The sequence below is a fragment of the Aquarana catesbeiana genome, linkage group LG04 (assembly GCF_042186555.1).
Source record: "Aquarana catesbeiana isolate 2022-GZ linkage group LG04, ASM4218655v1, whole genome shotgun sequence".
NCBI classification, from domain to species: Eukaryota; Metazoa; Chordata; class Amphibia; order Anura; family Ranidae; genus Aquarana; species Aquarana catesbeiana.
Window position 1 is genome coordinate 522820559 of NC_133327.1, and position 24782 is coordinate 522845340.

General features: G+C 40.8%; 1 protein-coding gene across 5 annotated transcripts in view; it reads left to right on the forward strand.

Annotated features, from left to right (window-relative positions):
• The window catches only part of GRM1 (glutamate metabotropic receptor 1), a 697757-nt gene that overhangs the window by 548571 nt on the left and 124404 nt on the right, over nt 1-24782 (forward strand). For all 5 annotated transcript variants that reach the window (XM_073627812.1, XM_073627814.1, XM_073627815.1 and 2 more), the window contains exon 4: nt 13269-13504. In XM_073627812.1, the coding sequence (XP_073483913.1) occupies nt 13269-13504 (236 nt within the window). The remainder of the gene's footprint in view (nt 1-13268; nt 13505-24782) is intronic.

Here is a 24782-nt window from a genome sequence, read left to right on the forward strand (position 1 = left end):
CTTCAACCATTGGTAACGGTTGTGTGTTGGGGAATCCATCTGTGAATTGGGCCCGTAGAGCATGTCTTAGTTGCATATAGTTAAACAGCATATGTGCGGGTAAATCAAATTCCTCTCTAAGTGCTTGGAAATGTCTCACCCCTAGAGGCGTAAGTACCTGAAATAGGTATGTGATTCCCTTAGTGGCCCACAGTGTAGCAGCTGGTATGTGCAATAGTTCTTGTAGTTGGCGGTTATGCCATAAGGGTGTATGCGAGTGGTAGAAATCAGCTCCAGTTAAATTAAGCGCAATCTCCCAAATTCTTTTATGTTGATGTAACATGTGGTTCTGAGTCATTCCTCTACCCGTGCCTTCCTTGCCTCTAAATATTACTTGCAGAGGAGAATGTATATCCTTATTTGGTTCTCTACATACTAAAGCTTGGTACCTATCTTTGTCAGTTTTATGTAGATGAAAAAGGTGTGAAATCTGTGCAGCTATATAGTATGTATGTAAGTCCGGGAGAGCAGCTTCTCCGGCGGTGGTGGGGTTTTTTAGGGTATTCCAGGCTAGCTTGTGTCTGTTGGATCCCCATATTAAGGAGTTAACTATCTGGTCTAGGGCTTTGAAAATTTTTAGGGGGATAAGTACTGGGGAGTTCCACAGTATATAGAGAAATTTTGGGAGCAGAATCATTTTAAAAAGGTTGATTCTCCCCATCACTCCCAGTGGGAGTCTAGTCCAGGTTTGTGTACGGGATTTCAAGTATGTAAATATATTGTTGATGATAAAATCCTTGGGATCTCTAGTAATTAATACGCCTAAATATTTGAAAGATGCAACTCTTAGCAATGGAAGGGAGGCTGATTGGCGCGTGGGTGGTGTTAGATCTAGGGGCATAATTTGCGACTTAGACCAGTTCATACTTAGTCCGGAGTGTTTCCCAAATTCCTCTATGGTCGTTAGGGCCGCCTGGAGAGATGGGCCAGTATCCTCCAAATATAAAAGCATATCATCAGCGTATAGGTTCACCGTCTCTACCAGGTTGCCGACCCTGAGACCTTTAATGCCCAGGTGCATCCTGAGGGAAATGGCAAGGGGCTCGACTGCCAGGGCATACAAGAGTGGGGAGAGTGGGCAGCCCTGACGGGTACCCCGTTCCAGCGGGAAAGAATCTGATAGGGTTCCATTCACAAGAACACTAGCTTCTGGTGAGAAATATAATAGTTGTACCCACTTTATAAATCTGGGCCCAAATCCGAACCCCCTAAGGCATTCCCACAGATACTCCCACTCCACGGAGTCAAATGCCTTGGCGGCGTCCAGCGCCACCACTGCTCGGTCTCCTATGTTCTCATGGGTCGCTTGGATATTCATGTAAAGACGTCGTAGATTCATGGCTGTGTTCTTTCCAGGCATGAATCCCGTTTGGTCAGGGTGGATAATGGAGAGAATAATTTGATTGAGTCGAATAGCCAAAACTTTTGCTAGAATTTTGATATCTGCTTGTAGCAGTGATATTGGGCGATATGATTCCGGATATTGGGGATTCTTGCCTGACTTTGGGATCACTATGATTACTGCCCGTCGGAGGGATTCAGGTAGGGAGCCAGATTCGAAGATATAATTGTATAATTTAAGCAGTTCAGGGACCAATACCTCGGAATATTCTGCATAAAAGTCTAGGGGTATGCCATCCTGGCCTGAGGCTTTCGCTGGGGCTAGGGATGAAATCGCAGCTGCGATCTCATCTGCAGTAAGAGGGGCCTCCATGTCTGTCATCTGAGATTCTGAGATTTGGGGAAATGGTATATTGAGGAGAAATGTCTGTGTCTCTTGAGCAGTGACATTTACTTTAGAGGAGTAAAGATCGGCATAATATGTGCGGAATGCTGTTGCTACCGATATAGGGTCTGTTAAGGGTACATTATGTGGGTCTGTCAAGGATACCACAACCGGTGGGTTAGTGTCTTGGTGGGCTAAATACGTCAGTAATTTACCCGCTCGTTCACCCATCTCGAATATCCGTTGTTTTGAGAAGAAAAGTTTTTGTTTAGCTTTCTCAAAGTGTAATTGGTTTAGTGTACGGGTTTGCAGTTTGAGTACTGATACCGTGGCTGGATTGGGGTCTAGGTTAAATTCTTTAGTTGCTAGTTCTACTTTTTCAGAGGCAAGGTGTAGTGCAGCTTTAGAAGAGGCCTTTAATCTATTTATACGTGAAGAAAGGATTGTACGGACATGTATTTTAAATGTCTCCCACACCATATTTACCGAAGCGGTGTCCCTGTTACGGTTAAAAAAATATCGCCATTCCTCTTGGATATCCTCCTGGTCTTTTAAGGCAGAGAGCCAGAAGGGATGAAGGCGCCATGTATGGGATCCCGTGTGCGAGGTTAGATGTAGGGTTGCCCAACAAGGAGCGTGATCTGAGAGGGATCTGGTGTGATACCCTGCGTCTGCTAACAGTGGGAGGAGTATTTCTGAGATTAGTATGAAATCTATGCGGGACATGGTGGAATGTGTTGCCGAAAAGCAATATATAAGCATATATATATATAATTTTTTTCAATATTTTTTTTTCATCCGTTATAATTATTTTTATTATTTACTATTTTTTATTTTATTATTATTTAATATTATTTTGTATTTTTTATTAGCTATTCATCACCTCCATCACCACTTTTTCAATAATATATTTTCTAATAATTTTCTAACAATTCTTATTTCATTATATATTGTCATTTCACTATTATTATTTTAATCATATACCTTTCATTCTTATTTTCTATTTTTCTCCAGTGATTTTTCATCTCCTATTTTTATTCCTTCACTTTTCTCATTCAATTATATCAGTTTTCTATATTTCCCATTCTTCATCATTTTCGTTGTTAACATCCATTTTTTTTTATTTTCATTTTCACAGTAATCTCCATTCCATTATTAGCAATCTGATTACCATGCAACTCTAGTTTCACATTTCATTCATATTTTCTAATTTTCTTACAGACCATAATAACAGAAACACACATACTTTATTTTATTTACACACATACATATAGAGCGCTGTTTTACTAGATCTGTCACAGCAGACATATGAACACTACGCTTCCCACTTCTACATCATACACGTCAGCATTCGATTCTCACTACACAGCTCTGTGCCCCAGTCTGACGGACGGTCTTCTCCTCCAATCAATGCCCCGCATAGACCATATAAGTTTGGACCTATCACAGGTCACGTTAGGCCTGAGGAAGGAGCGTAGCTCCGCAAACGCGCCGCCTGCCTATCTCTGCACATACCCGGAAGTGACCCCGTTCCCCCGATTATGAGCAGTGCATTCCAGCGGCAGGAAACATTGACCATCCAGCAGTGCAGCCTGTCGTGCTAAGGAAACCACCACTGAATGATGTGATTGGACACCACTCCCGGGATATCTGGCACCTTCAAATTGTTGTCCACATGCCTGTTTACATGTACCCTTGTGAGTACCCATTTTAAAGATGTATTAAATTTGTTTTAAATACTGCACTTAGAGTGGTGCCCTTGTTGTTCTTTTTCTTCAGTACCCAGAGGATTGCTTCTTCCAATCTACAGGGCTGCCTTCTACAGTTGCCTACATATGCAATGGACTATATTTTAGTCACTTTGGACTTTCAGTAGATAATAGTTTGTTTGCCTTAAATCACCTATTATAATCACTCACGTTTTTAGTCCCTTGTTTTGCATTTATGTCAGCAGTTGTATATTAATCTTCCCAATCACTTCATCCTCTTTGTATTAAGAGTAATAAGGTTGGGGGGTTACAATTGTTTCTAATTGTGTTGGACTCAGCACTCACACTCACATGTTAAACATTCCTAGTGCCCTTCTTTGTCACTTACTGCACAGTGGTTAAATCAAACAACATTTGTGTAATATGTGCTCGCATGAGTACAAATAAAAGTAAATACTGCATTAATTTAGTAGATATTAAGCATACAAAGCAATGAGAACATATAAATAGAGAGCATATTATTTTTTAGATTGTTAGTTACACTGTTAAAGCAACAAGCTATTTTTAAAAATGAGATTTTGAAACACGTAAAGCAAGGCCATTCAAAGAACCTGAAATACAGTTACAATGTAGCCTTATATACTTGTGCTTCAAATACTTTCCAAATTGTTGTCAAATACAAAATGCCCAGTTTTGTGGACACCTTGAAATCCAAACAGATCCAGAAATATATGAGATACGAATCCTCCAAATTTCCTATCTCACGTGGTACGCGTCAAGGCTGCCCATTGTCTCTGCTTCTGTTCATTATAGCCCTTGAACCTCTAGCGCAGGGATAAGCAATTAGCGGACCTCCAGCTGTTACAGAACTACAAGCCACATGAGACATAGCAAGACTCTGACAGCCACAAGCATGACACCCAGAGGCAGAGGCATGTGTTTTTTTGTAGTTTTGCAATAGCTGCAAGTCCACTAATTGCATATCCCTGCTCTAGCAAAACACATCCGTTTGAATCCCGATATTCGGGGGCAGGATTTGGCTGGAGTACATCATAAACTGGCGCTGTTCACCAACGATGTTTTAGCGTAGGTTGCGTCCCCTCATAACAGTCTTCCTAATTTACTCTCACTTCTGCATGGTTTCACCTCCTTATCGGGACTTAAATTAATCAGACTAACTCCTGTGCACTAGTTTTGTTACTTTACTCTTCACTACTGGGAGCCTCTAACACTTCAACACCCTCCTTTTGTGCATGATGGTAGGCTGATTTTGATGCCCTTCAACCTCCTGAGGATTGGCTCAAGATGTGGGAGGCCCTTTTTCAGTCTTCTCGCAATGTCATAGCTCTAGAGAATTCATTCAAAGTTATGTCTAGATGGTATTACACCCCAGGAAAAATTGCAAAATACCTCCCTACGTATCCAGCGTTGTGTTTTAGGGGCTGCTCTGATCTGGGCGACATGAAGCACATATGGTGGACATATCCTAAAGTTAATAGGCTGCGGATTCAAGTGTATGCTTTGGTCAATACACTCTTTCCTTCTAATATATGCAAGGACCTGTGGGAAGCTCTACTACATAAGCCTATCTTGGAATTATCGAAACGTGAACGCAACACACATTTTTATGGCTACTAAACAAACCATAGCAAAGGCGTGGAAAACACCTCTCCTCTCTTTTGAGAAGGTGAAGCGTTGGGTGCATGGTATGTTGACGAATGAGACACTTACACAAGGGACACTAGGGACAAATTTCGTAAGACTTGGCAGCCCTGGTTGGACCAGTTTCCAGTGATGGGCCTGCCTTCTTGCTTCTTGGACTTATAGGAAATTCTAAGGGGATGGCCTTAGATCCCTGGGGCGGGGCCTACTTTCTTCTTTTTGACTCCTTTTTCTTTGGTTTCTTACTCTCTCTCTTGTTCCTCTCTTTTTCCTTCTTTCTCTTATTTCTCCTTATTCTTATTTAAGGTTATTTTACCACCGGCTGCCAGTGTGCGGAGTCTGTTAACTGCTCTCTGGCCTTATTTTTGGGGTCACTTTTTCCACCCCTTATATTGAGGTATAGCTTTCTGGCCTCTGGGTGGGGGTGAAGCCTTCCTGCATATCAGGAAGTTTATGGGATAGCTCCCCCTTCCTTTTTCTTTTCTTTTTTTATTTATGTCTTTTGTTATATACAATTTATATCCTTTTTATCTTTAGGTCCTTGTGAGAACCCTGGACTTTATTTTTACTTACAAATATAAGTCAATCTCGGCTTTGAATATTTGTAGTTACGGTCTAAATAATATGAGAGGCCTACTTCTCTGTGATATATATGTTACCGTTCTCAAATTACTTTCCGCCACTGGCCTTGGCTTCTGTTCATTGTTTTGTGAGCTTGTCTTTATTCAATAAAAATACTGTGAAAGAAAACCAAACAGATCCAGAATTATTTTTCTATATACTGTATTTTCAGTAAAATGGAAGTCTAATATTGCACATCGTAGTGGTTATAGTCCTGAAAATAATGTATAGTCATTGTACCAATACTGTACTTGTTTGTGTAATTTCATGGAGACTACACAGTCTTAGTATCATTCAGTCCTTCCACAGTACTCTATATATTTCTATTTTTTTTTTCATTAAAATGGAAACCTAATATTACACAATTTGTTGGATATATTATTGAAAATAATGTATAGTCTTTGCACCATGACTGTATTTGTTTGTATGATTTCATGGGGACTACAAAGCCTTTGTATCATTCAGTCCTTCCACAGTACTCTAAAAAATAATCATAGTTAAAGATGAATTTAATAAAGGAGTAGAGAATGTTCACTGTGAACACCCAGTTATGTGTAAGGAGCTATAAACGAATAGGATTTTGACTTACACGTGATTGGATGATGGAAGTGAATACAGCTTCACTGTTTTCCCTAAGTTAAAGTGGAACTTCATCTTTCCATCTATTAAATCTTCTGCCCTTGTTGTCTTAACTTTGTATAGTAAAGAGAACATTTTTGGGGAAAAAAGGGGGGATTTAGGGACTTTCAGGAAGCCATGATCCAGTAAGATCATGTATTTCCATCCCTAGGGACTTTATATGATATCATGACCTGGTAAGGACATAGATATCCATCCCATTTGTATTTGAAGAAAAAAGTATATAACCATATACCAGGGGTGTGGGACTTTCTGTGAAGCATATGACAGCCCAGAGAATAATAGGGTGAGTATAAAGGAATTTTATTACACATTGCATTATACATACATATTCAAAGTAGCATAGGTAATTTAACATACACAGGTAATAAGACTACTGAGCACAGTTCATAGTACATATGCTGGTAACAACAACAGTATGCATGAATCACGATAATGACTCTGAATTGATAATAAAATGATAATATTATATGGTAGAAATATTTAAAATTCCCAGGTTCACCACAGAATAAAGGTGTGTGCCATTAATTGGAAAGGATATAGCCTGCAGGACCTATGGCCTCACTAGCTTGTAAAGGTACGGAACACATAATTACTTGAAGTTCTTATGACACTAGTGGAAACACGGCAATCAAGAGCTTTACACATTTCGTAGCTTATGCCACTCGTCAGGAGCAGGCACGTGTAGTTTCTATAACATTGAAAAAATGAAAAACCAATAAAAAAAATATAAATACAAGAACAAGGTTAGGGGTAAAGTATGGGACCACCATAACCAAGGCTTACTTACTCAGGTTGGGCATGTTGAAGGTGCAATGGCAAGGTCCCACAGACAGTCCAGGAAACAACTACACACCGGGAGCTGAGGTGGGCAGCCCTGCGGGTCTGGGAGGGGCAGCACTCATGGCAGGCACGGCAACCGAGGACATTCTGGGAGTGAAGGGACAATGGTGAGCAGGGAGATGTGAAGGACACTGAGGGGGAGGGAAAGGGAAGGGGGGAGGGGAAAGAAGAGAAACAAGGGGGGAAGAAGAAGGCGAAGAGAAGAGGGGCAGGAAGGAGAAGAGGGGAGGAAAACAACAGGGGGGGAGAAAGAAGGGAATGATGAAGGAAACAAGGGAAGAGAGGGGGAAGGGGGAAGGGGGAGGAAGGCAAAAGGAGGGGGGAGAAAAGAAAAACTGCAGAGAGAGGAAAGGGGGGAAAGGGAACATGGCAAGAGAGGGGGAAGGGGAAAGGAGGGAAGGTAGGGGAAAAAAGGAGGGGGGAGGGAAGGGGGGAGAGGAGGTGAATGGGCAGAAAGGGGTTGGTGTTAGGTAGGTGAATGGGAACAAGTGGAACCAGAAAAAAGGTAGTGGTGATGAAACAATGGGAAGTGCCAATTATCTTTGTGTAAAAGAGGAACCCAGTGAAGGGAACCAAGAGGCCCAATGAAAAAACAATCCGTGTGATGGATGGTGTGTGGAGAGCCTCGAGTGCCGTGACCATCCGAGGAGTGCCCTTAAATACACCCGCCGTGGGGGTGCCCACCAATGTCATGCCGTGGGGCGGGGGGTGGAACGCCAGGCGCCAGGTGGCCACTTCCGGCCAACAGCACGCAGCAAGCTCCCCCATAGCCCACGAGTGTGGTGAACACAGCCTGTGTGCGATGGCGTCAGAGCGGCGCCTCGCGCACAGCATAGGGAGCGTGACACCGACACGCATTGACAGCACATCCGCCCCCCCAGGCCGTGAAGGACGGTGGGTGGGGGGGGATGTCCACAAGGCGATGTATAGTAAAGCATTTTTTTCTGCCTGTAAATAACTTATTCAGCCCACTTCCCGTTTCTTATCTGGGAAAAAAGGCTGGGCATATAACATCATGCACAGCTTTCTCTCTCACTCTTGTGAGAGTTTACGAGGAAGGGGGGGTGAGTCATAAGAGGGCCAATGAGATCTGCAGAGCTGGAAGTGTGCCTCTGTGTGTCTGTGTAAATCCAGGAAGTGAACAGGCAGCAGCTTCAGCTGCCCACAGTTAAAATGATTGCAGCCAGACTCAATGGAGGGAGGTTTCTGCAGCATAGTTGGCAAGTACAGAATCACAGTATATATAAAATAATATGCAAAGTGGTTGGAGGGAAGCATCAGAAGGGAAAACATATTTTTATTACAAAATGTAAAAAGGTGTTCTTACGGGCCCTAAAGTACACCACTCAGCGCCAGGGACATATGCAGTTCTGAAACAGTATACTACAGAAACAGTATGGGTAACACCAATTTGCTATCACAAAGAGGTGCAAACTCAAAATAATAGTATAAAAGCAGCCGTTTAAAATTGTAAATAAATCATCAAAAATAGTGGCATACCATAATCAGCAAACAAGACTATAATAACACACTAAAAACAGCGCTAATGTTGAGCTAAGACGGATAAATGTGGCCAACTTCACAAGCAAAAAGTCCTTTGAGAGAGATGGGCAGTTGACAAAGTGGTTCAGAAAGTGTTCATAGGTGATCAGAATATAGAAATTCAGTGTGCACCTTCCACCGATCAATCCAATTCCACCATGTGAGAACACTCTCCCCTCAGGGGGTTAAACTCACCAGAGTCTAATAATAATAAGACTCCAAGGAAAGAAACATCCAAGCCACAAGCCACTGTCAGCACCGCTCTGGAGGAATCCCAGATGATCAGGACTCATAAATCACCAGACAACAAAAGAAAAGCGCACATAGCGTAATCCTGTTTATTAGTTAAAAGCCCATCACATCACACAAAGTCCCCCCTTCAATGAATATACGTACATCTATGCTGCAGTCAAAAGAGCACATCAAAGGACGTATTTAAACCATGCACTTCACCATGCTAATCGTCAGCCGGCTCAGCTTCCCAGGGAGCGATCTCTTACTTCCTGGTTGTGAGTCAGGCTGAGGTGGAGCGCAAGCGTCACTTCCGGCGTCGTGTAGGCCACGCCCTGACGAGTTTCGTCATATCCTGACTTCAACAGAGGGCGTGCCTACATGACTGACGGACAGGTATAAATTATCCAGCCCCATCCTCCCTAGCCAATCAGAGAAGCGTTCGGCGTGACGACAGGTGCGAGTCATCGGCCAAAATACACACTGACGGCTTCCTTACGGGAGGGGAGAGGGACAATAAACCACCCTGCACATTAGCTCGCATATGCGAATATACACACCCCCAGGCTACAACAAGCCAGCAAGTTACTACGCATTATGCTTTTATAACAGGGGCTAGTAATATATCATCATGTGCAAATTAACACACATATTGAGTCAATCATAGTAGGTTCGCTGATATGTATATACATAATGCAGCGATCACTTAAGACTGATCGCTGGATGGCAGCAAAGCATATCAGGCACATTTAAGGATATAGCTTCCATTTCTATTCCATACATTAGATTCCATATGATTAAATCGTTAATACATCACAGAGTGATGTATTAACGATTTAATTTAATTGTAGGATTTTCTGACAACTTTGTGCGACCTTTGTGCGACAAGTTTGAGCCAACATCCGTCGGAAAAAATCCGATGGATTTTGTTGTCGGAATGTCCGATCAATTTCCGATCGTGTGTACAGGGAATTATCCTTATTTTTGATTGCTAGTTTCCAATAACTAAAGTAATTAAAAAGCTGGAAAAGCTGACAACTAGCTTTTTAGTATTGCGACATGTGTCTTTGGAAGGAGGCTTATACTAAACTAGTAAGAAGTCAAAAGAGCTTCTTTTACCAGTTCAGCTGTTGTGGTAATCAATTCGAACATAAAAAAGTTTTTAAGGGGAAGAAACATTGAAAAGCTGCCCTTTGTCACTCTTAAGTGGCAATTTTGGAGGGATATTTTTTGCTTTGAAATGATTAAAAACATGTTTTTGTTGTTGTTAAGTTATAATAATACATTAGGAACAGGAGTGAAAATATCTGAAATCAAAGTTCCGCTAAATTAGCATTACCGGTGTCAAAATTGATACACAGCTCTAAAAATAGATAAAAACATCAAAATGAATATTTTTGCTAAAAACGAAACAAAAAAAATTATAATTTTGATGTTTTTAAATTTGCCCCTTAAAAAATAAAACAAAGAAAGATACAAAAAAAAAGAAAATGGATCTATACAGTCACTGCTTACATAATAAAACCTTAAAAACATCCCAAAACATTATTAATGTTACCTTGTAACTTTATTAAAAACAAGCTGCTAACAGGTGTGTAAAGTACAGGCACCGAGAAGTGTAAATATTCTTTCATGTTTTCTCATTAAAACTATTTTTTAAGGGTTTTCATTTCCAGTGGAAAAATTTCTTCGAGTGAGTTTATGCTTAACAAATTCACATAAATGGGTAGACCCCTGAAGTATGTTCTTGGATTGACTTGGAACTTACATAGGGGTTCTCATCTTCTCACCTGCAGGTGATCATAACATTAGAGCAACAAAGAGACGCAGGGTTGGCATTTAAGTAGACCTGCTGTTTTTTTTTTCTTGTAAGAAATAAAGCATGAATTCCTAATATGTGGATAGAATTGTAAGAATGGAGTGAAAATAGAGAGCACAAACAGTGAGTAGACAATAGCGTAAAACTTTTCAAGATGAAAAGATGGATTGCAGTGTGGAAAGTGTGGAAAGCTGTAAATTGCATCAGCATTTGCTAATCTTAGCTTATGAAAACTACTAGGAAGAGAATTAGATTCAGTAAACTTTTAAAAAGCATTAAAGTATATCTAAAGCCAAAGTTTTTTTTTTGGATAGGGTAGGAAATAGTTAAAACCCCTGCCATCGGTGTCCAAATTTCCCATGATTTCCTATCCTGTATGCACAACAGTAAGTGGTTGATTTACTAAAGGCAAATATACTGTGCACTTTGCAAAGGGTGGTTGCACTCTGCAAGAGCAGTTGCTCCAGAGCTTAGTAAATGAGCAGAAGTTCTGTTGACTTCCATCATCCTATCATATGGGAGGGACGGCTGAAGGCAGGATCAGTGAATTCCAATAGAAGAAGCTGACACTCCAAATCCCTAGTAAATGGTTTATTAGGTACACATAAAAGGGTACAAGGGCCTAACGGTTCGGCACAACCGCCGTAATCACAGCTCTAACATTAAAATGAGAATCAAGAATATATAGAGACGGGGACTCCACCCACCAGGCAGGCAATCAAACAATCAGCCACTGAAATCAACCTGTTGATTGGACAATATGCCACCAGATCACCTGTCTAATCAGAGGATACACCACCATAAAACAAAGAGAAGAACAAACATCTTATATCAAGCAAAACTAGTAACAAGGTGAAAAATAAAACTTGTTACTAGTTTTGCTTGAGCTGTGGTTAAGGCGGTTGTGCCGAAACGTTAGCCTTTTGTTCCCTTTTATGTGTACCTAATAAACCATTTACTAAGGATTTAGAATGCTGGCTTCTTCTGTTGGAATTTGCTGATTACTTGCTGCTATGAGGACATCGTAGCCTGAGCACCCTACTGTGCACTGCAACTGATATCTAGGATATTTTTTTGTAGAGCGCTGCATTTTTGGACTGTTTGAAGGCAGGATCAACCGGGTATATTTCATTCTACACAAGACAAATGCTTTAGTGGCTTTGTGAGTAATGAACACTCTGTTATATAGAATGTAATGAGAGTTGTTCATAGTCTGGGTTTAATGACACTTTAGTGATTACCAACACTCAGCTATTTTTACTTCCAGCTGTTCTTCCTTGTTGCTTCTGCCAGTGTTTTTGTGCTGACCTTAATCTCTAGCAGAGGACTGACAACTATGTAAGGTCACTGCTTAAAATTGCAGCAGCATTGTTACCTACTACCTCAGTGTCTCCTCTAAGGACTATGGAACAGCATATCCATGACAACAATTCCTCTGCCGTTTGTTGTCTTTGTGGAAGAAGCACTGACCATGCCTACATCTTTTAAGCACTCACACTGTGTGTTGATTTTACATGTATTTAAATGGAACAACCTAACAAGTCTGTAGTAGTATTCAGCAGACTATCACAAAAAATCTAAACTATAATCAGTGAACTTCAGAGCTATTGTAAAGATTTTAATAAGTAAAAAATGATTCAGCCTGACTGGTGCACCTTCTCCCTCTGCCTCCTGCCTTTTGGCAGATTAACCAGTGGGAAGCTTGTCATGGAAGCAGTCCACACCAATAACACTGTATGAAGTTTACTTTAAAGGGGTTGTAAAGGTATAAATTTTTTCACCTTAATGCATTCTATGCATTAAGGTGAAAAAACGTTTGATAATACCGCTGCCCCCAGCCCCCCGTTTTACTTACCTTACACCTCAAAAACTCGCCTGCTCATTCCCGTCCTCCATTCAGCTGATCAGCCTGGTCGCTGATTGGCTATAGTGGATGGATTGAAAGCAGCGCAGCCATTGGCTCGCGCTGCTGTCAATCACATCCAATGACGCGGCGCGCCGGGGGGCGGGGCCGAGTGATACAGCGAGCGGCTATAGCCGCCGGCTGTATCACGGGAGCGCGCCCGCAATAACGAACCACCATGCGAGGGAGCTCGCATTAAGGTGGTTCGTTATTGCGGGGAGGAGCTGAGACAGCCGCCGAGGGACCCCAGAAAAGCAGGTTCGGGGCCACTCTGTGCAGAACGAGCTGCACAGTGAAGGTAAGTATAACATGTTTGTTATTTTTAAAGAAAAAAAAAATTACCTTTACAACCCCTTTAAAGCTTGTTTTATATTTTTTGGAAGTGATAAATACTGACACTAATAGAAATACTGACCAATTATCAACTTTCTGTAATAAATTCTGCATTACATTAACCATACTCTTACAGCTTTTATGACTTATGTATTTGGTCTTTAAGTATTTATGAAGTGTTTTTGTTTGCATTTCTTTTAGTGATGGCTGGGCAGACAGAGATGAAGTTATAGATGGCTATGAAGCTGAAGCCAGTGGTGGAATTACTATGAAGCTTCGTTCACCAGAGGTGAAGTCCTTTGATGAGTATTTTCTGACTCTGCGCTTGGATAATAATTCTCGAAATCCGTGGTTTAGTGAGTTTTGGCAATATCGATTCCAGTGTCGTATTCCAGGGCACCCACAAGAGAATGCTAATTTTAAAAAGATTTGTAAAGGTAACATTATTGATAGTTTGATCTTTAACCTCACGTTTAACATTTTACTGCAGCTATTTAAGAAATGCTTATTACTATACTCTCAAAAATGTTATGGTATTCATATAGAAGAAGTGGTGATAGGGTGGGGAAAATGTATTGAGAAAGAAGACACATTGAATGAGCTAATGGGGTTTATTTACTAAAGGCAAATCCACGTTGCACTACAAATGCACTTGGAAGTGCAGTCGCTGTAGATCTGAGAGGAAGATCTGAAATGAGGAGGAAGCTCTGCTGATTTTATCATCCAATCATATGCAAGCAAAAATGCTGTTTTTTTGGTTTCCTCGCTTGTCCCCCTCAGATCTACAGAGAAAACGAACGTCGCCCCTGGGACTTTAAATCTACAGTGACTGCACTTCCAAGTGCACTTGCAGTGCACTTGTAGTGCAAAGTGGATTTTCCTTTAGTAAATAAACCCCAATGTCTACTAAAAACATGTAAAAATGTGCCTGTTATTTATGAATGAATCTATGCAATTTTTATTTGATCTATGATTTTTCTATGTTCAGTTTACATACATGTACTCAACATTTGGTATTGTATTCAGCCCAGGGCACACTATATAATACATCCAACCTACGAAACATTAAAATTGTAAAGTCAGATTCTGGCCTCACCAAAAATCACAGTCTTGTCAGTATATGGATTATACTAGAATAATAGAGTGTTACATTCTTAATTCTGTATATTACAATCTCACCATACAATCTTGGTACAATCAATTTTAGATTACACAAAAATATATGTAATGTAATATAATGACCTACCTAAACAATCTAATCTATCTGTAATTCCTGGTTATTGGCATATCCAAAGAATATTGTAAAGTCGTTGTTGATATGTGAGCTTTAGAGCGATTAATACATACTGTACTGTATGAGACTGTAGAGAAGGTGAGGTTTCTCTGTTGAAATACTGCAAAATAAAAGGACTCTCAAGGTAATGTCTAACATGAAATTGTATTGATTAAAAAAGTTCAAAAGAAAACAAACTTAATTGAATTATTGAAAATAAATGGAGTGGGAGCCATCGGTAAATGCATAATTAGAACTGAGAATAAAAAGCCTGTCTCGGCTCAACCAGCCCAAAAAACATAAAATTAGCCCACTGTATGTATCAAAATAGCAAACACTTTTATTAGATAAACCACAGACTGCACTCGATTTGAGCTTCTAATGCAGCAGACGGTGACCAGCAAAACCGGTCAGGCCTTGCCACAGTCTCATCCTCATGACCCTGTTGACCTTGTGACGGCACCCACTTGTCAGTGCTTTGTATGCACCCTGCAATGGAATACTGATCACTGCACCATCAAGGAGTTGGCCACATTTCTGGATCTGATAAGTATATCTTACACCCCAAGAACTTGGGAGCTATGCAATACTTTATATACAACCTTTGGATTACAAATGGTCCCTAGGGAATCGGGACTATCAGTTTGCTTTCTGCAGCTATATGCCACAATGCGAGGGGGCAATACAGGAGTGGATATGCCACTGAGTGGTTTTAGTGGCTCTACACTATGTGTACACAACCATCCTGTCTGACATATTTCCTCTAGACCATTGGAAAAGTTTTCCCTATCTTGGATTGTCCAAACACCATCGGGACATTGTCAGCACTATTTGTGGCCAGAAATCCTCATCACTACTGGATCCAACTTTGCAGCAGACGGACATTGGGGATATACACTTTTTACCCCATGAGCAATGACAGTTTATATATCTTGGCCTCCATAGGTGCACAAGCTAGTCATTCTTAAGAGGTTTTGTGGACTGGAGGGTATAACCTTCAATACTAGATTTTTTGGTGCACAATTGCCACATGCCGCTGTCTTCTTGGTCTTATTCATGGGTCTGAAAGAGGTGGACTTGGCTTGTTTTAATTAGTGTTTGTTTGTGTCTGTTAGTCATTGTTTTAAACATAAACATACATTTGTGGTCTATCGAATAAAATTGTTTGCTATTTCGATACATACAGTGGGCTACTTTTATGTTTTTTGGGCTGGTTGAGCTGAGACAGGTTTTTTATTCTCAGTTCTAAGGTTTTTCTGTTACAGCCACTGTGACCAATTTTAAATCTTTAGTCTAAGAACAATACACAAATGTGCTTTTTTGGGGCTTGCGGACCTTAGCCCTCTAAAGCCCATAAGATGGTGGTGGATACATTTTACTATAATTGAAAATTACTTTTTGGCCTCTAGAGAAGTTTTGTAACAGGTTATGAACATCCCTGGGAATTACAGACCAGGGACTAGGGACTATATACAAGATTTTAGTATTGAGAACGGTATCATTAGCATTAATCAACATGGATTCATGAATAATTGTTCTTGCCAAACCAATCTATTAACCTTCTATGAGGAGGTGAGTTGCCATCTAGATAAAGGAAGGCCCGTAGACGTAGTGTATCTGGATTTTGCAAAAACATTTGACACAGTTCCCCATAAACGTTTACTGTACAAAATAAGGTCAGTTGGCATGGACCATAGGGTGAGTACATGGACTGAAAACTGGCTACAAGGGCGAGTTCAGAGGGTGGTGATAAATGGGGAGTACTCGGAATGGTCAGGGGTGGGTAGTGGGGTCCCCCAGGGTTCTGTGCTGGGACCAATCCTATTTAATTTGTTCATAAACAACCTGGAGGATGGGGTAAACAGTTCAATCCCTGTATTTGCGGATGATACTAAGCCAAGTAGGGCAATAACTTCTCAGCAGGATGTGGAAACCTTGCAAAAAGATCTGAACAAATTAATGGGGTGGGCAACTACATGGCAAATGAGGTTCAATGTAGAAAAATGGAAAATAATGCATTTGGGGGGCAAAAATATGAATGCAATCTATACACTGGGGGGGAGAACCTCTGGGGGAATCTAGGATGAAAAAGGACCTGGGGCTCCTAGTAGATGATAGGCTCAGCAATGGCATGCAATGCCAAGCTGCTGCTAACAAAGCAAACAGAATATTTGCATGCATTAAAAAGGGGATCAACTCCAGAGATAAAATGATAATTCTCCCAATCTACAAGATTCTGGTCCAGCCGCACTTAGAGTATGCTGTCCAGTTCTGGGCACCAGTCCTCAGGAAGGATGTACTGGAAATGGAGCGAGTACAAAGAAGGGTAACAAAGCTAATATAGGGTCTGGAGGATATTAGTTATGTGGAAAGGTTGCAAGCACTGAACTTATTCTCTCTGGAGAAGAGATGCTTGAGAGGGGATATGATTTCAATATACAAATATCATACTGGTGACTCCACAATAGGGAGAAAACTTTATTGCAGAAGGGAGTTTAACAAGACCCGTTGGCCACTCATTAAAATTAGAAGAAAAGAGGTTTAACCTTAAACTACGTAAAGGGTTCTTTACTGTAAGAGCGGCAAGGATGTGGAATTCCCTTCCACAGGTGGTCTCAGTGGGGGGCATTGATAGTTTCAAGAAACTATTAGCTAAGCACCTGAACAACCGCAACATACAGGGATATGCAGTGTAATACTGACATATAATCACATACATGGGTTGGACTTGATGGACTTGTGTCTTTTTTCAACCTCACCTACTATGTAACTATGAAAAAAAAAAAGCATGTGTCTCCAATCATATAAACACAATCTCAATTGCAGCTTGCAAATATGTAGCAGAAAATATTTAATCATGCCAAAAATAAAATGTTAAATAAAAGTATCTGCCATTAGCAGTTATCAACAAAATATGTCTATTCCATGAATAGTGAAAATCAACAGGGGGGTTTACAACCGGGAGGGGGGGGGGACACCAGACTAAAGATGGCTATACACTAGTAGAATTTTTTAATTTTCAGAATGTTCATTCAATTTTGTAAATCATTGGTGGGGTCATATAGACATCTGTTTTTGACCACAGAGGTAAAAAAATTAGAAGAAGCAGGATTGGAAAATGTTTGTTTTTTTTTTTGAATGAATGGTTTTCTAACAGTGTACTTGTATGTTGTTTTCATTTGGGAAAGTCCATTTACTCTAAAATTGAATGTTAAAAGCAAACTTTTTTTTGAATGACATTTATCATGTTGTTGAATAAACTGGTGGGAACTTTCTTACAAATCTTCGTACCGACATTCAGTTGTGTCATTTGAAAATCTATTAGTGTATGGCTAGCTTTAGAGCCCATTGATACACTGTTTTCACAAGTGTCTTAATGTACCTGCCTTAATGTATTCATTGCTCAGAAACATGGTCATTTTTTTTTTCAAATCAATTTATACACTTAAAAAGTAATTTCCACTTTTGCAGTCAAATTTAGGAAAACCCCACTATATAACTGTTAAGTGTTCCCCATTACACAGCATGCCTGAACTTTTTTTTTATATTTCTTACTTTTTAGATGTTTCTCAGGAGAAGGTGTTCTGGCTGACTGCAAGTTTTTTTAAACAATGTCAGAGTGACTCTGCCTTAAGTCTGTCCCCATTAACACATAATGCAAGAAGCCTAGCCTCTAAACCTTCAATTTTTTTGTTACCACAGACAGTGTTCAACTCTAGTTACAATTAATAATGAAGATCTGCCTGTACAGACAGGGTTAATTATGGCAAACGCAGCTGCCCAGTCCCCTCATAAACAAAGAGGACTATGTATGATTTTTCTAGAGGATCCAGACTAGACCATCTAAAAAAAGGTAAACTGCATTTTTTTAAAATTGTTTTTAAGTTATTCTATGTAATAGGGGACATGTAACTAATATAAAGTACATGTTATCCAAATTTGGCTGCAAAAGTGGAAATACACTTTAGTGAATTTACGTGAAAGGAGATTAATAGGCTGCACTGGGAAGAATAGGGTTTTTTTTTGCCACTCTAACTTAAATTATCAATCTCACAACCGATTGACAGGGTAGAGAGAGCTATAGCAAGGGGGTATAGAGATTGAGAGGTGAGAGATATAACAAGGAGGGGCAAAAGAGTGAGAGTAGGAGGGGGTGTCAGAGTTAGAAGGGGAGAGAGGAAACAAGAGGGGGAGAGAGAGATGGAGGCGGAAAAGGGAGTGGGAGGGAGCGAAAGAAATGGAGGAGTGGATTGAAAAGGATTAAGGGGTCCAGGCTCACCAACAAGAAGATAGACTAGAAGCAGAAACCTGAGTATCATATAAATAAACAATTCCTCTTGGCTCAAAGAAACTGGTTCTCTTCCATCGGGTACCAATAATCATGTAAATGCGCTTACCGGAACAGGTGGACCCCTTAATTACAGGGGGTCATACGAGCCTGAATTCCATGCGGGCTAGGTAGGTGCTGTGCGATGGAGCTGAATCACATCTAAAGACAATGATCATCGAAATAGCCCGGGTGAAGACACATGAACTGGATCTCATCTATGGACTATGGACTCCAATCATTGGATATCCGGGATGGCAGCAAATAAGCCTTCTGTGCGGTATATCGGAACAGGTGGACCCCTTAATTACAGGGGGTCATACGAGCCTGAATTCCATGTGGGCTAGGTAGGTGCTGTGCAATGGAGCTGAATTACATCTAAAGACAATGATCGTCGAAATAGCCCGGGTGAAGATACATGAACTGGATCTCATCTATGGACTATGGACAGAAAATAAGCCTTCTGTGCGGTATATCTTTTGTTATTCTGAAGAAATCCATGTGTGTTTGTCTGTGCCTCTGTCACATGGAATTCAGGCTCGTATGACCCCCTGTAATTAAGGGGTCCACCTGTTCCGGTAAGCGCATTTACATGATTATTGGTACCCGATGGAAGAGAACCAGTTTCCTTGAGCCAAGAGGAATTGTTTATTTATATGATCCTAAGGACTTTTTCTTATAGTTTATTGCACTGCACTAGCATTGTTTTATAAATTTCTTTTTAGGTTGGTGAATCCTATAGTGTTCAACTTGCATTTCCATTTCTTTACTCAATATAGCTTGCGCTGATTGTCTTTTGTTTAATAGAAACCTGAGTATGACATGACGTCTGTGTTCCAACTAGTCAGAGATGAGGAGCATAGTATTCCACCACTTTCTCAGCTAAGGGCTGCTCATCATGGGGGAAGGCAGGGAACATGACCCACAGCATTTTTTGCAGTGCCCATACTCTCCATTACAACATTTTGCAGCCTGTTAGAGTGTTTAGTGCACATTCTGCTATCAGCTTAACACTGGCCCTGCACAGCAAAGGAAAAACAGATTTCTTGCCTGTGACAAGTTCCAACTTGGTCGCCTCTGGCAAAATGCCAGTCACTCACTGAGTTTCGGGGCTGCCGGTGTGCTGTCGTCTGTCCCACAGTGCTCTGTGTGTATGCTTATCCCTGCCTCAGAGCCGCTTAGACACGCCACTCAGTGCTGCTGATCCTTTCTGCTCCAGGCTCCTAAACCAAGAACTTCTGCCTCCAAGTAACCTTGATGATTAAGCTAGGGAAATTCCTTGTGCAGGGGCATGTGTAGCCAATGAAGGAATGGACTGTCAGGAATGCCACAGTGCTCATTGGCTGAGGAGAAAACAGGAGCAGGGCCAGACCTAGCCTGTCTAATTGGAGGGATGCAGTTTAAAAAAACCTTGTGTCACACAGTGTGACAGAGATTAAGTATTCCTTTTTTTCACTTCACTTCGTATGACACTGCGGCCGCACTTGGTAATCCGGCGGAGCCCCCCCTTTCCTTCAGAGGCAGCCCATGCACTCGCTTGGAATCAGCCCTGCAAAGCGGCCCCAGGACAGGTGGCCTACCGGGAAATATCCTGCTATCCCGGTAGGCCAGTCCGACCCTGGTCGTAGGCTTGTCGTTCCCCTAACATTTATGGGATGGGTTCATTTTTACACTTTTAACTTATCTTTTAATACGACTTTATTACTGTATATCACACTGTCTAGATATTTGTAGAATGTTTTTGTCACAAATGCAAGATGGTGCAGTGCATTAAGAGATGAATATAAGAACAGTGTTATACTCTCAATAAAATCACCTATATTCATCCAAGTAGGATAAAATGTAGAGCATACTGAAACACCGCAAATCTTTTTAAAATGATTTAGTGTGCCATTACCACATTATTAGCAATAAAAGAAAATAAGGCTAATTTCAGTTATGAGTCTATTAATTAAACAATATGTTTATATTACTTTTCAGTGAGGCTTGTGTTGTGTTTTTTCTTTTTTTTTTTTTTTGATGGGGGTGCACAAACAAAGCTTTCTTTTGGTGGCTTTGTGTTCCAAAAGTTGTTTAAAAGCAAATATATTTCATTTTGACTAGGGACAACGTTTGTAACAGTAGGTGTTACTATAAAGCAGTGGAATCATTCCTAAAAAGAAGGATCATTGGTCACTTAAAAATACATAACCCACTGGACCTAAAGCAGCATGGTTTTACTGAGGGCAAATCATGTCAGACTAATCTGATTGCATTTTTTGACTCTATTACCAATGTTTTGGACCAGGGTGGTGCTATGGACATATCTTTATTTCAGCAAGGCATTTGATACAGTTCCACATAATGATCTTATACAAATGTTGTACAAGCTAGGACTTAACCCTTAGTGGTTCAGTGGATACGCAGTTGCCTAAAGGATAGATACCAGAGTGTGGTTGTAATTGGGGATCACCATTCACTAGTGGTATATCACATGGCTCTGTACAGGGTACTGTTCTATTTAATCTATATATAAGTGATATAACTAAAGGTTTGTTGGGCAAGGTATGTCTTTTTGCTGATAATACAAAGGTGTGTAATAGGGTTGATATCCCTGGAGATGTCTGTAACATGGAACACAATTTGGCATTGCTGGAAGATTGGTCAAAGCAATGGAAACTGCAGTTCAATGTTTCTAAATGTAAAATAATGCACATAGCGAAAAAAAATCACTTGAGGGAGTACAACATTGTGGGTACAGTGTTGGCCAGCACTACAGAGGAAAACAATTTGGGGGTACTTATGTCAGATGATGCAAAATGAGCAAACAGTGTCACCAGGCAATGGGAAAAGCAAATAGCATTCTAGGATGCATAACTTGGGGGATCATCAGCAGAAGGAAGGGGATTCTGATCCCCCTATATAGATCTTTAGTAAGACCTCATTTAGACTACTGTGTCCAATTCTGGAGACCTCACTTACAAAAGATATTGATAAGATAGAATGAGTCCAGAGATGGGTAATTAATATGGTGAAAGGTCTGGGGGATAAAACATATCAAGAGAGACTTCACAAACTTAATATGTACTGTACAGTCTGGGGAAAGAAGGAAAAGGGAAGACATGATTGAAAATACATCAAGGGGTAAAAAAGGGTTGAGGAGGGCAGTTTTTCCAATATGAGACCAAAATCAAGAACACTGGGACAGGACCTCAAACTAACTGGAGGAAAGTTCTAAACTCATTTTAGAAAGTATTATTTTACTGAAAGGGTAGTTGATGCTTGGAATAAACTTTCAGTAAAGGTAGTAAGACAGTCAACAGCAAATGGCTTCAAACATGTTTGGGACAAACATAGATCTATGTTCCAAAAAAAACCCGAAAAACAAACAAAAATGAAAAAACAAATACAAAAAAAACTAAAAAAAACTAAAAAAAAAAAAAAAAAAAAAAAAAAAAGGCAGACTTGATGGACTACTTTGTCTTTTTTTCTGCCGTCACTTTTCTATGTTTCTGTCTCCAAACTGCAACTCGGGGATCGGATCCAACCCTTTACTTGCCATACAAAATAGGCCTTGGGTACTATTCTTCCCACTTATGTAAGGATCTATTCTTCCTATTCATCCTACTGACACCCAAAATGGGTCATAATTCCTGCCACTGACTGCAACGATTCGGTACTCTTCCTCCCACTGACAAACAATAGGGCATAATTCCTGGCACTGACATCAATTATGGGGCACTATTCATCCCACTGACACCAGCATTGGGACACTATTTCTCCCACTGACACCAGTAGTGGGGCACTATTCCTCCCCCTACAACCAAGTCTGAGGCATTGTGTACTCCCACCATTGCCAGGGCATTTTCTACTCCTACTGGTCACAGTCCAGCAGCCACCCTAAAATCTGAAGAACAATATCTGACCCTTTGTTTAAAATGTTTGGAGACCTCCTGCTATATGTCTGTGATTTGTCCCATTTACCTTGACACCAAGCTATGATAAAGTTCTTTTACACATTAGTTTAATTCTGGTCTATAAAAAGTAAATAAATAAAGTGAACAAAAACACAAAAATGCCAATCAAATCGATACAGAGTGAAGGAAAAGAAAGGGGTAAATTAGGATTTGTTAGACCCCTTTCACACTGAGGCGCTTTACAGGCGCTACAACGCTAAAAATAGCGCCTGCATAGCGCCTGTAAAGAGCCGCTTCTGTCTCTCCAGTGTGAAAGCCGGATCAGTGTCCCCTTTTACATTGGAGTCCTATTTAAATCAGAGTTCCCTCTTGTATCAGAGTGTCTCCTAAAATAGGAGTCCCCCTTATATCATATTCCCCCCTACATAGGCGCCCCTCTTACCGTAGAGTGTGGCAGCTGGATGGGAGCAGCTTTGCACAAAGAAAGTTCCGTCCCCATCTGAATTTTGCAGGGAACGTTTAATCGGCTGCTAGAGTGCTGGGGACCGTAGCTACCAATGATGGAAATAATGACAACAGCAGTGGAGGGAACTTCTGTGGGGTGGGGAGGGGGTTATACCAGAGACCATAGGCAGAGCTTGCTGACAGGAATACTCAATTTTAGTAGCGTGAGAGCATAATGAGTCTTAACTCCCTTGGGGCCCATGTGCTTAGCGCACACTGTACACATCGAGGATATACTTCCGTCACAGTCTCATAAAGCCGGACACCACTATAGGAGTTCTGAATTTGTTTAAGCAATCAAAATCTGCTTATAATTATCTTGTTGAATCTAACAGGGGATCCAGTACACATATCAATTGGTCTTGTTAAAATGTGTGCAGGGGTTTGTAAATAAAATTAAATTTTTAGTTCAGTCAATGTTGGTTTTTAGCTCCACACCAAGCTTTAGTCCAATTTATGGGTGTTTCATGGGAGGGGGGTGTACAGCCAGTAGTGAAGTCGCTCCAGAATAATCATATTCTGAAGCTCTGTCATATAATCATGAAGCACTGTGCCTCCTCCGTAAATAATATAGCTACTGAACATAGGCCCACCATCCAGTCAGCAGCCTGCCATTTTTGTGTTGTGAATGACCATGCTATAGAGACTAGTGTAGTGGCTGGCATGTGCTGTTGTAGTGTAGTGCTGTTGTAGACTAGTGTAGTGGCGGCCATGTGTCTTTGTGAATATCAGCGCTGCTCTCCGGTATGATAATTTACAACACAAGGAACAGTTAAAATTGTACTCTCTCTCCTCTGATCCCAAATAGCAGGCTGCTGGCTGGCAGATGGGTGAGTGGGCCTGTGCACAGGAGCTCATTATTTTCAGTAAAAAAAGATTGCAATGGAAGCACAGTGCTTTATGAATTGATGGTAGAGCTGCAGATGTTCCTGAGTCTGGCAGCTTAGGAGGAGGTGGAGCAGGGGTTGTGCAGGATCGGTGTGAGCCACTCCAAGTTTCTGTAGGAACTCATAGTCATTTGCCCAGTGTAGATGGATAGTTGTGGGGGGGAGAGGGAGTGAGCTGCCTGACCACACTGCTCAGTAACCTCTGCACAGATTTATGCAGGATGAAGTGCTATGTGCACTGAGTCCCCTCGAGGAATATGTAAGAGTTTAAAATTCTAGAGATACTTCTTCCTTAATATCTCTAGATAAGCAATTTATAGAAAAAGTACAGAAAGTTACAAAAAACAGAAGGTATTAAGTACATACACAACAGTGTTGAAAATAAAAGGTATAAAACTTACAGAAAAGGCATTTCTCCTGCTTTAGAGGTTGGATGGAATTAACAGATCATAGCCCCCAGCATAGATGGAACTCATAACCAAGATTTGATTGCAGATCTCCATTTTTATGCCTTAAAGATCAAAGTGAGTTGCACTCTCTCAGACTATACAAAGGGTTGCCATGGGCTGGTCATAGCATCTTACCCAATTAGGACAGGCAGGATCATAGTTAGCCAGGTTGAAAAAAGACAGAAGTCCATCTAGTTGAACCAAAACAAAAAATGCAATCCCATATACACAATCCTTCACCCACAGTTGATCCAGAGGAAGGCGAAAAACCCCAGCAAAGCATGCTCCAATTTGCTACAGCAGGGGAAAAAAATTCCTTCCTGATTCCCCGAGAGGCAATCGGATTTTCCCTGGATCAACTTTACCTATTAATGTCAGT